Source organism: Phalangium opilio, unplaced genomic scaffold (genome assembly GCF_054372755.1).
Source record: "Phalangium opilio isolate 3A_F unplaced genomic scaffold, DU_Popi_V2 ptg000217l_1, whole genome shotgun sequence".
Lineage (NCBI taxonomy): Eukaryota > Metazoa > Arthropoda > Arachnida > Opiliones > Phalangiidae > Phalangium > Phalangium opilio.
The window spans coordinates 4,629,372-4,641,606 of record NW_028324218.1 but is presented as its reverse complement, the minus strand read 5'-3'; the positions used below and the strand labels follow the sequence as shown (position 1 = coordinate 4,641,606).

The 12,235-nt window shown below is 42.7% G+C and overlaps 1 protein-coding gene and 3 long non-coding RNA genes across 4 annotated transcripts; 3 read left to right on the top strand and 1 right to left on the bottom strand.

Moving 5' to 3' along the window:
• Positions 1–474: 474 nt before the first annotated feature.
• Positions 475–4,893, top strand: LOC149615812 (uncharacterized). The gene is made up of 2 exons (XR_016375958.1): positions 475–935; positions 4,012–4,893. It is a non-coding gene; the product is annotated as an uncharacterized LOC149615812 (long non-coding RNA).
• A 2,223-nt stretch (positions 4,894–7,116) lies between these two features.
• Positions 7,117–8,368, top strand: LOC149615811 (uncharacterized). The gene is made up of 2 exons (XR_016375961.1): positions 7,117–7,245; positions 7,925–8,368. It is a non-coding gene; the product is annotated as an uncharacterized LOC149615811 (long non-coding RNA).
• LOC149615810 (uncharacterized) lies at positions 7,273–10,283 on the bottom strand. Its single transcript, XR_016375959.1, has 2 exons — positions 9,805–10,283; positions 7,273–8,154 (listed from the first exon to the last, which is right to left on the bottom strand). It is a non-coding gene; the product is annotated as an uncharacterized LOC149615810 (long non-coding RNA).
• A 1,129-nt stretch (positions 10,284–11,412) lies between these two features.
• Positions 11,413–12,081, top strand: LOC149615809 (zinc finger protein 593). The gene is made up of 3 exons (XM_089856843.1): positions 11,413–11,744; positions 11,800–11,862; positions 11,929–12,081. The coding sequence occupies exons 1-3, from the start codon at positions 11,551–11,553 to the stop codon at positions 12,053–12,055; spliced, it is 384 nt and encodes a 127-aa protein (XP_089712969.1). The 5' UTR covers positions 11,413–11,550; the 3' UTR covers positions 12,056–12,081.
• Positions 12,082–12,235: the final 154 nt, after the last annotated feature.

Below are 12,235 nucleotides of genomic sequence, written 5' to 3'. Positions count from 1 at the left end.
CAACTCCCTATACTAAAAAGTAGACAAGTCGATACTAGCGCCGCCTGGCTATCAGCGCTGGAAAACCTCGTGGGAAAAATAAAAAATACTGGACATGAGAAAAAAACACGCGCTACCGTCAGGGTTGGAAATAAGGTGGATTTTGTAAGTGGTCCTCGGGACCAGTGACCCCTCATGTTGGAATTATTAAAGGACCAGTGATTCTTGCATTATTTTTTTACTGGTCCCATTATATAATTTCTAAATTGGTAAGATTAAGAAGCGCGTAAAGACACAAAAGTAAAGAAGCTGAAAGTTCTAATTGATTTTAAATTTTTCACTGTAGGAAAAAGTAGCGTATCAAAATCACAAAAACTGTTAACTTTTATTTCTTATTACAATTTTGCGACTAGTTGCCACCTAAGACCATTAAACACTGTGTTTAATGGTCTTAGTTGCCACTAAATATCAATCAACATGTCTAATGATAATTAACTAAATTATTAATTATATTAGAAAATAGAAACAGTAAAATTGAAACGCACGCTCCCGCCATATTTTGAAGTCTGCCTAACTTCAGCAGCGCCATCTAGCGGTTCGTGTTTGCAGGCAATAAACCTATTCATTTGGGACGTTTGCGGTGCAAACTTGCGGCTGCGTTTTCTGCGCGATCTTTGCTGGTAAATATTTTGATTTTATTTATATTTTAAGGGTTACTTTGCATTAAATACCAATGTTTTATCGCAACCGATCGGAAATTAAGCGTCGCAAGTGGAAAATTTATGCTTAACCTTGCCAAATACGTTTGTTAATTACGACCAAGGCTTAGGGGCCCACGGTGCCGTTCGCAGACTGGTGCGGGTGTTACTACGACCAAGGCTTAGTATCCTATGTCTTTTGGGAAGTTGACTTGAAGCTGTTGCCCATTTCAATGGTGGCTACAGATATCTTTCCAGGTAAATATTTTATTTATATATTAAGGGTTAATTTAGATTAAATACCAAAGTTTTATCGCAACCGAATGGAAATTAAGCGTTACCCCCATTCCGCTATCGATATTACCCAGGCATATCTAGACAATATCCAGGGTTGTTTCTCCCACACCAAATCCCAACTAGACTCCGACACCTACCAAGGGAATTACAACTTTCTATTCTTGGTTGGTCTTCCCTAACAACGCGTCGCAATTTCGCAAATATTTTGACCTTTTAAGCTTGTTCAAAATCTTAAACTCCCCTAATCAAACTTATTTTTCTGATGCCCCCTCTATCGCTCCCACAAGGGGTCATGGTAAAAACTTATTATTCCACCGATATGCCCGTAAAGACCAGCTTAAGCACTCCTTTTTTCGTTACCCCCATTCCGCTATCGATATTACCCAGGCATATCTAGACAATATCCAGGGTTGTCTCTCCCACACCAAATCCCGACTAGACTCCGACACCTACCAAGGGAATTACAACTTTCTATTCTTGGTTGGTCCAATGGTTGGTCTTCCCTAACAACGCGTCGCAATTTCGCAAATATTTTGACCTTTTAAGCTTGTTCAAAATCTTAAACTCCCCTAATCAAACTTATTTTTCTGATGCCCCCTCTATCGCTCCCACAAGGGGTCATGGTAAAAACTTATTATTCCACCGATATGCCCGTAAAGACCAGCTTAAGCACTCCTTTTTTCGTAGATCGGTCCCCATTTGGAATTCACTTTCCCCTGAGATTGTATCATTAAAATCTATTGCCCAATTTAAGTCAGCACTGAAACAGTACCTCAAACTATACGTATGTGCCATTGTGTTGTTCGGAGCTGTGATGTTTTCTCATAAACCCTAGCTCGACATTCCCCCACAGGAGCAAAAAAAAAAAAAAGTTAACCATACAAAATAGGTTTGTTAATTACGACCTTTGTTTGTAGAAAACATAGCTTTAGTTTATTTTGGGGAGTTGTGGTAAAATGGAATACTGTATTCGTGATTCACATTTGTGTTGGGGGCATATTGAGTTCCCCATCCAACCATACTAAAATCTTGGGGATCTAGTAAATAGGAGCTAAGTAATTGAGGAAGGTAATTATAAACATACCCGCCTCCATAGGAATATCATTGCACCCAACTTTGGAGGCTCATAACTCTGGTTCTACTAGAGATACGGAAATGTCCTTTGAGTATGTTAAAGTCCTATTTGACCTCCCCACCATCCAACCATACCATGAATCTATATAACTATGAATATACAGCTGCGTTACGCTGTCTAACCTCTCGATAAGGTTTGGGCGGGGCTTAGCGAAAGGAGACATCAGTCACGTGTCTGCTAGTGTTAGGAGCGGGAGAAGGGAGGGGGAGTCCGGGGGTGTGTAAATTCGAAACGTCACTTCCTCTTGTCTTGCGATTTGCTATTAGAGCTACGCAAAACGCGTCAAAGCTAGGAGGGTAACACCCAAACCAAATCGACATGATAGAAGGGGCATATGATAGAGCTGTATATTCATAGTTATATAGATTCATGACCATACTAAAAACTTGCGGATCGGTTAAACAGGGCCCAAGTAATTGAGGAAAATATTCACAAACATACCCCCTCCATAGGAATATCATTGCACCAAACTTTGGAGGCTCATAACTCTGATTCTATTAGAGATACGGGGATGTCCTTTGAGTATGTTATAGTCCTATTTGACCCCCCCCCATCCAACCATACTTGGGATTAAGACAAGCAGGGGCCGAGTAACGATGTGAAACGTTCACAAAAGTACCCGCCTCCATAGGAATAGCATTGCACCCATTTTTGGTGGCTCATAATTCTGGTTCTACTACAGATACGGGGATGTCCTTTGAGTATGTTATAGTCCTATTTGCCCCATCCAACCATACTAAAAACTTGCGGATCGGTTAAACAGGGCCCAAGTAATTGAGGAAAGTATTTATAAACATACCCCTCTCCATAGGAATATCATTGCACCCAACTTTAGAGGTTCATAACTCTGGTTCTACTAGAGATGCCTTTTGAGTATGTTTTAGTCAGGGCCGGATTAAGGGGGGGGGGGGCGAGTGGGCACTGGCCCAGGGGTGCAACGCTTGTTGGGGGCACATTGCGTTAAACTATTTCCCCCTTAGCAACATTTGCTGTTCCTATTTTTTTCGACTTAAGGGGGCGGACATTATTCCGGCCCTGAAAATACTTGGGCCATTTAAGTTGATAATAATTTTAATCTGTATTTGATTGTTTGAATTTTATTTTTAGAGCTACCATCTGTTTCCAAAGGAGAAATTTATGTTGGATTCTAGAATCGATAACTATTTTTTTGGCAAAAGGCACCCAATATTAATCAGGTCAATGAACCCATTACAATCCCCTTCTTAATTGAGGTCTACACTAAGTGTCACTTTGATTTTATCCGTTGAAAGGGAATCTCATTACCAAAACTATTTAGACAGCCCGTGAGACATTTAGGCAATTATTAGGGTATTTAGTTTATTATTTATTATTCTATTTATTGTTAGAAGGGAAGCGCTGTGTCCTTTAATTTTTAGGGATTTTTCTTTTCGCCAGGACATAAATAAAATCTTACTTATGGAATAGGTGAACACTGGTCCTAGCCCTCCCTTTTAAGAATAATGAACGCGTAATCAGGATTTTAATAGGTGAGATTCCCTTTGCGGTATTAAGGTATCTAGTTTATGGGGAAAAGCGTTTGGCAACTCCTTGAGGGAGTTTTGTAGGATTTAAATAAATTTACGATTTATGTTTAAGGTAGAAGGTTGCTTATACGCTTTGTCCTTTAAAAGTAAAGTATCTAAAAAAAGTCAAGAAAAGAAAGAACGAGGTTTGAGGCGAAATTTATTCAATAAGAAACAAAAAAACCAAGTGTTTACAAAAATTTCGAACAAAAAAAATATTAAAGAGTTTTGTAAGTTAAAGTTTGAACGCAAAAAAAAATAATAAGTAGTTACAAATAAAATTTGCAAGCAAAAAAATTAAGTTAAGTGGTTACATGAAAAAATTGCGAGTAAAAAAGATGTATTTTGTGTCTTCTAGCTTCGATGATTTTCTCCGTATCTTCGAGTCAATGTTGAGAGAGATAGCAAGTCCGGAAGAAGACATCGTGTAGCGGAACCCAACAAAGAATTCTTGTCATCAGGAATGATACGTAGCAAGTCCAGAACAGCGGAAATCATCGTGCAACGTCAATCCAACAAAGGATGTCATCAGGAATGATCAGTCTAGAAATGACCAGCGACAGAAAAATCCAAGAATATCAGCTGCATCTATAAATGAAAACCTATTAATAAACCATCTTAAACTATTGCCTACTTTTGGGCCCAACAAAATGGATTTAAGTAATATAAGAAAAAAAAACCCTAAACTAATTTAAGGAAAACCTTGATAATGAAGATAATTTAAAATATCCCCTAATTTAATTTAAGGAAAACAGGCCTTTCAAAACTATTCCCACAGATAGACCCCGTAAATAACTAGAATTAAATGGGACAAGGCTTAATTAGGCTTAAGGCAACGGTCCTCTTGTCTTAAAATGATCTCTGCGGGACTTGATTTTCGAAAATCTGTCGCTCTAGCTCTAAATTAATTAATAATAGCCCCTAAACTAATTTTAGGAAAACCTTACGTTTATTTTAAAACTATTCCCACAGACAGTATCCGTAAAATAACTAGAGTATAATAAGACACGGCTCAATTTAGGCTTACGGTCCTCGTGTTTTAAAATTTTCTCTTGGGGGGACCTGATTTCCGAAAATCTGTCGCGTTATCTCTAAATTAATTACGTACCCCGTTTACTAGATTATAATAATAGCCCCTAAACTAATTATTTAGGGATTCTCTCTTGTCCATCATCTCGTTGTAAAATATTATTTGTTTTACTTGATTTTTAATAAATAAATAAAATTCACTAACATTTAACACTACCTAATTAATTTAAATACTTACGGCTTCCAGGCAACGAATGAACCAGCTGACCCGTAATGATCAGCTGAGCGAGAAAGATTTTTCCAAGCGACTTTCCTCGACCGCTTCCACGCAACGAATGAACTTCCAACTAAGTAAATTTCCAGCGTCCGGGGGGGGGGGGGGGGTAGGCGCTAAAAGCTCCTATTCGCGGTCTCTGGTGCGCCATATCCCAGGCGCGAGATCCAAATGGCCGAACACTGCAAGGCCTATATGAATGAACGTCATGTCACGTGACCGGATATGACGTCATGTCACGTGACCGGATATGACGTCATGTCACGTGACCGGATATGACGTCATGTCACGTGACCGGATATGACGTCATGTCACGTGACCGGGTATGACGTCATGTCACGTGACCGGGTATGACGTCATGTCACGTGACCGGATATGACGTCATGGCACGTCACCGCTGCAATGTGCCCCCAACAAGCGTTGCACCCCTGGGACCCCCTGCTGTTTCCATACTATTACCCCCTGCTGTGCCCCCCGCTGGGACCCCCGCTGAGACCCCCCGCTGAGACCCCCTGCTGTGCCCCCCGCTGGGACCCCCTGCTGTGCCCCCCGCTGAGACCCCCTGCTGTGCCCCCCGCTGGGACCCCCTGCTGTGCCCCCCCGCTGACACCCCCTGCTGTGCTCCCCGCTGGGACCCCCTGCTGTGCCCCCCGCTGAGACCCCCTGCTGTGCCCCCCGCTGGGACCCCCCACTGGGACCCCCTGCTGTGCCCCCCGCTGAGACCCCCTGCTGTGCCCCCCGCTGGGACCCCCTGCTGTGCCCCCCGCTGGGATCCCCCACTGAGACCCCCTGCTGTGCCCCCCGCTGAGACCCCCTGCTGTGCCCCCCGCTGAGACCCCCTGCTGTGCTCCCCGCTGGGACCCCCTGCTGTGCCCCCCGCTGGGACCCCCTGCTGTGCCCCCCGCTGAGACCCCCTGCTGTGCCCCCCCGCTGGGACCCCCTGCTGTGCCCCCCGCTGAGACCCCCTGCTGTGCCCCCCGCTGAGACCCCCTGCTGTGCCCCCCGCTGGGACCCCCTGCTGTGCCCCCCTGCTGTGCCCCCCTGCTGTGCCCCCCGCTGGGACCCCCCGCTGAGACCCGGGGGGCACAGCAGGGGGTCCCAGCTGGGGGGGGGGGGCACAGCAGGGGGTCCCAGCGGGGGGGCACAGCAGGGGGTCTCAGCGGGGGGCACAGCAGGGGGTCCCAGCGGGGGGCACAGCAGGGGGTCCCAGCGGGGAGCACAGCAGGGGGTCTCAGCGGGGGGCACAGCAGGGGTTCTCAGCGGGGGGCACAGCAGGGGGTCTCAGTGGGGGGTCCCAGCGGGGGGCACAGCAGGGGGTCTCAGCGGGGGGCACAGCAGGGGGTCTCAGTGGGGGGTCCCAGCAGGGGGTCTCAGTGGGGGGTCCCAGCGGGGGGCACAGCAGGGGGTCTCAGCGGGGGGCACAGCAGGGGGTCCCAGCGGGGGGCACAGCAGGGGGTCTCAGCGGGGGGGCACAGCAGGGGGTCTCAGCGGGGGGCACAGCAGGGGGTCCCAGCAGGGGGGCACAGCAGGGGGTCCCAGCGGGGGGCACAGCAGGGGGGCACAGCAGGGGGTCTCAGCGGGGGGGCACAGCGGGGGGCACAGCAGGGGGTCCCAGTGGGGGGTCCCAGCGGGGGGCACAGCAGGGGGTCCCAGCAGGGGGTCTCAGCGGGGGGGCACAGCAGGGGGTCTCTGCGGGGGGCACAGCAGGGGGTCCCAGCGGGGGGCACAGCAGGGGGTCTCAGCGGGGGGTCCCAGCGGGGGGCACAGCAGGGGGTCTCAGCGGGGGGCACAGCAGGGGGTCTCAGCGGGGGGCACAGCAGGGGGTAATAGTATGGAAACAGCAGGGGGTCCCAGGGGTGCAACGCTTGTTGGGGGCACATTGCAGCGGTGACGTGCCATGACGTCATATCCGGTCACGTGACATGACGTCATACCCGGTCACGTGACATGACGTCATACCCGGTCACGTGACATGACGTCGTATCCGGTCACGTGACATGACGTCATATCCGGTCACGTGACATGACGTCATATCCGGTCACGTGACATGACGTTCATTCATATAGGCCTTGCAGTGTTCGGCCATTTGGATCTCGCGCCTGGGATATGGCGCACCAGAGACCGCGAATAGGAGCTTTTAGCGCCTACCCCCCCCCCCCGGACGCTGGAAATTTACTTAGTTGGAAGTTCATTCGTTGCGTGGAAGCGGTCGAGGAAAGTCGCTTGGAAAAACCTTTCTCGCTCAGCTGATCATTACGGGTCAGCTGGTTCATTCGTTGCCTGGAAGCCGTAAGTATTTAAATTAATTAGGTAGTGTTAAATGTTAGTGAATTTTATTTATTTATTAAAAATCAAGTAAAACAAATAATATTTTACAACGAGATGATGGACAAGAGAGAATCCCTAAATAATTAGTTTAGGGGCTATTATTATAATCTAGTAAACGGGGTACGTAATTAATTTAGAGATAACGCGACAGATTTTCGGAAATCAGGTCCCCCCAAGAGAAAATTTTAAAACACGAGGACCGTAAGCCTAAATTGAGCCGTGTCTTATTATACTCTAGTTATTTTACGGATACTGTCTGTGGGAATAGTTTTAAAATAAACGTAAGGTTTTCCTAAAATTAGTTTAGGGGCTATTATTAATTAATTTAGAGCTAGAGCGACAGATTTTCGAAAATCAAGTCCCGCAGAGATCATTTTAAGACAAGAGGACCGTTGCCTTAAGCCTAATTAAGCCTTGTCCCATTTAATTCTAGTTATTTACGGGGTCTATCTGTGGGAATAGTTTTGAAAGGCCTGTTTTCCTTAAATTAAATTAGGGGATATTTTAAATTATTTTCATTATCAAGGTTTTCCTTAAATTAGTTTAGGGTTTTTTTTTCTTATATTACTTAAATCCATTTTGTTGGGCCCAAAAGTAGGCAATAGTTTAAGATGGTTTATTAATAGGTTTTCATTTATAGATGCAGCTGATATTCTTGGATTTTTCTGTCGCTGGTCATTTCTAGACTGATCATTCCTGATGACATCCTTTGTTGGATTGACGTTGCACGATGATTTCCGCTGTTCTGGACTTGCTACGTATCATTCCTGATGACAAGAATTCTTTGTTGGGTTCCGCTACACGATGTCTTCTTCCGGACTTGCTATCTCTCTCAACATTGACTCGAAGATACGGAGAAAATCATCGAAGCTAGAAGACACAAAATACATCTTTTTTACTCGCAATTTTTTCATGTAACCACTTAACTTAATTTTTTTGCTTGCAAATTTTATTTGTAACTACTTATTATTTTTTTTGCGTTCAAACTTTAACTTACAAAACTCTTTAATATTTTTTTTGTTCGAAATTTTTGTAAACACTTGGTTTTTTTGTTTCTTATTGAATAAATTTCGCCTCAAACCTCGTTCTTTCTTTTCTTGACTTTTTTTAGATACTTTACTTTTAAAGGACAAAGCGTATAAGCAACCTTCTACCTTAAACATAAATCGTAAATTTATTTAAATCCTACAAAACTCCCTCAAGGAGTTGCCAAACGCTTTTCCCCATAAACTAGATACCTTAATACCGCAAAGGGAATCTAACCTATTAAAATCCTGATTACGCGTTCATTATTCTTAAAAGGGAGGGCTAGGACCAGTGTTCACCTATTCCATAAGTAAGATTTTATTTATATCCTGGCGAAAAGAAAAATCCCTAAAAATTAAAGGACACAAAGCGCTACCCTTCTAACAATAAATAGAATAATAAACAATAAACTAAATACCCTAATAATTGCCTAAATGTCTCACAGGCTGTCTAAATAGTTTTGGTAATGAAATTCCCTTTCAACGGATAAAATCAAAGTGACACTTAGTGTAGACCTCAATTAAGAAGGGGATTGTAATGGGTTCATTTCCTCAATTACTTGGGCCCTGTTTGTCTTAATCCCAAGTATGGTTGGATGGGGGGGGATCAAATAGGACTATAACATACTCAAAGGACATTTCCGTATCTCTAGTAGAACCAGAGTTATGAGCCTCCAAAGTTGGGTGCAATGATATTCCTATGGAGGGGGGTATGTTTATAAATAGTTTCCTCAATTACTTAGCTCCTATTTACTAGATCTTCAAGATTTTAGTATGGTTGGATGGGGAACTCAATATGCCCCCAACACAAATGTGAATCACGCATACAGTATTCCATTTTACCACAACTCCACAAAATAAACTAAAGCTATGTTTTCTACAAACAAAGGTCGTAATTAACAAACCTATTTTGTATGGTTAACTTTTTTTTTGCTCCTGTGGGGGAATGTCGAGCTAGGGTTTATGAGAAAACTTTACAGCTCCGAAAAACATAAAGGCACATACGTATAGTTTGAGGTACTGTTTCAGTGCTGACTTAAATTGGGCAATAGATTTTAATGATACAATCTCAGAGGGAAGTGAATTCCAAATGGGGACCGATCTACGAAAAAAGGAGGTCTTAAGCTGGTCTTTACGGGCATATCGGTGGAATAATAAGTTTTTACCATGACCCCTTGTGGGAGCGATAGAGGGGGCATCAGAAAAATAAGTTTGATTAGGGGAGTTTAAGATTTTGAACAAGATTAAAAGGTCAAAATATTTGCGACGCGTTGTTAGGGAAGACCAACCATTGGACCAACCAAGAATAGAAAGTTGTAATTCCCTTGGTAGGTGTGTTGGGATTTGGTGTGGGAGAGACAACCCTGGATATTGTCTAGATATGCCTGGGTAATATCGATAGCGGAATGGGGGTAACGCTTAATTTCCATTCGGTTGCGATAAAACTTTGGTATTTAATCTAAATTAACCCTTAATATATAAATAAAATATTTACCTGGAAAGATCTCTGAAGCCACCATTGAAATGGGCAACAACTTCAAGTCAACTTCCCAAAAGACATAGGATACTAAGCCTTGGTCGTAGACTCGTAGTAACACCCGCACTGCGAACGGCAACGTGGGCCGCTAAGCCTTGGTCGTAATTAACAAACGTATTTGGCACGGTTAAGCATAAATTTTCCACTTGTGACGCTTAATTTCCGATCGGTTGCGATAAAACATTGGTATTTAATGCAAAGTAACCCTTAAAATATAAATAAAATCAAAATATTTACCAGCAAAGATCGCGCAGAAAAACGCTGCCGCAAGTTTGCACCGCAAACGTCCCAAATGAATAGGCTTTTTGGGCCAGCTGCAAACACAAACCGCTAGATGGCGCTGCTGAAGTTAGGCAGACTTCAAAATATGGCGGGAGCGTGCGTTTCAATTTTATTGTTTCTATTTTCTAATATAATTCATAATTTAGTTAATTATAATTTACTAATGTCCTCTAAACTGCCCAAAACACTTTTCTCCACTTTTGAAAAGTGGTACTGGAGTTTATGGATTCCTATAGCTGGAAAAATCACCCTATAAACATGTGTGTCTAATAAGTCGAAACCTGAAATCATAATAATTAAATAATATAATAATTCATTTTATTTTTTACGTTGATCAAAAGTTCTGAAATGAAATGAAATGTGTAATATATTCCAAAATCTTTGTTTGTTTAGGCCTAATTATTCCTGTTCTTAAGTCGATAATCCTCCATGGTGTATGGTACTAGTCACATTACAGGATTTTGATTCATAAGGAAGCTCTCGTACTCTAGCTTATTGATGTAGCCACCGAAATTATGTAAAACACAATAAGGATAATTCAGGACTTGTCTACTTTTTAGCATAAGTTTATAATATATGTTCCATGGAACATATATTATAAACTTATGTTTTTAGTTATAGGGAGCTGCACATCCTGTTGAGCGTCGAGTGTTTTTCTCGTGCATCCTTCATCCATGATTGTTCTATCATGGATAAAGAATGCGCGTGAGGATATTTGTTTCACTCTACAGGATAGGCAACTCCCTATCTCGAACGACAGCTTATTCTGTATATACTCTGTTACTACATCAGTTGTCAGCACGTGCAAAGCTAGGTCTCTATGTAACGTAGCTTTGTGCGTGCTGACAACAGACAAAAAACTTGAGGATTTTAAGGATTTAAAATATCCGCGAGTTTTTTTAGCTCGAGTGCACGGACCTTAGTTTGAAATACGTGTAGCAGGCTGTAGGCAATTTTACACGTATTTGAAACTAAGACCTAGAGGTCCGTGCACTGGAGCTAAAAAAAACTCCCGGATATTTTAAATCCTGAAAATCCTCAACCTTTTTGTCTTTTGACAGCACGCACAAAGCTAGGTTACATAGCGACCTAGGTTTGCACGTGCTGACAACTGATGTAGTAACAGAGTATATACAGAATAAGCTGTCGTTCGAGATAGGGAGTTGCCTATCCTATAGCGTGAAAACAAATTTCCTCACGCCCATTCTTTATCCATGATAAAACATTGTAGTTCAAACTTCAAAGCCTAGATGGCAACAGCGCGTAGCTCCTTTAATAAAATGAAAAGAATTCCTTTCGGACCGAGGCCTAAGCCTTAGCACGTGTGCACGGTGTGCGTTACTTTGCCTTGAGCTTTAAATATGAGTTTTTGACTTCCCGTTATCAAGATTAACTTAATTATTGGATTCAAATTATATTAAAATGACGAGATATTCGAGAAAAAAGTCTAATAATGGCTACAAACGTTTCGGGAAACAATGTAAAACTAAACGTAAAACGAAAGATTTGGATCAAATTGATCAAGATTTACAACCAGCTAATGCTGAGAAATTACTTAATCAAGAAATTGATTTAGATTTACCTGGAAACGCGCAGTTTTACTGTTTACATTGCGCGTAAGTTTCGGCAATCATTTAAAAAGCAAATTAAATCTAATTTTAATGTTTGCAGACGACATTTTATTGATAACCACGCGTTAACGGAACATTTTAGAACCAAAGTTCATAAAAGAAGGTAATTTTAAGAAGCTTTTACTGTACTTACTGTATAAATTTGTACGATAATCTGGACACATTTTAGGATGAAAGCGTTAGAAGTCGAGCCATATACGATTGAAGAATCAGTTGCGGCAGCCGGAATGGGAAACTACATTGCACCAAAACATAGAACCATTGTAACGCAACCTTTAAAAAAAAAGAGTGATTGATAGTTAATAAAATGATAAACATTCAATGTATGGGTTTTTATTTCCACGTTGTTTTTGTTTTCTTCTAATTGTTGAAGATGCTTTTCATAAGGCTTTTTATTAGAATGTTGAAATTAGCACCGCGTTCTAGTAACATTTTCAAGACATCCACTTGGCCCCAATAAGCGGCAGAGTGCATTT

Coding starts and splice junctions, on each gene's coding strand:
- LOC149615809 (XM_089856843.1), top strand. CDS start 11,551: ATGACGAGATATTCGAGAAAAAAGTCTAATAATGGCTACAAACGTTTC. Junction 11,745..11,799: donor TTTTACTGTTTACATTGCGC/GTAAGTTTCGGC, acceptor TAATGTTTGCAG/ACGACATTTTATTGATAACC. Junction 11,863..11,928: donor ACCAAAGTTCATAAAAGAAG/GTAATTTTAAGA, acceptor GACACATTTTAG/GATGAAAGCGTTAGAAGTCG.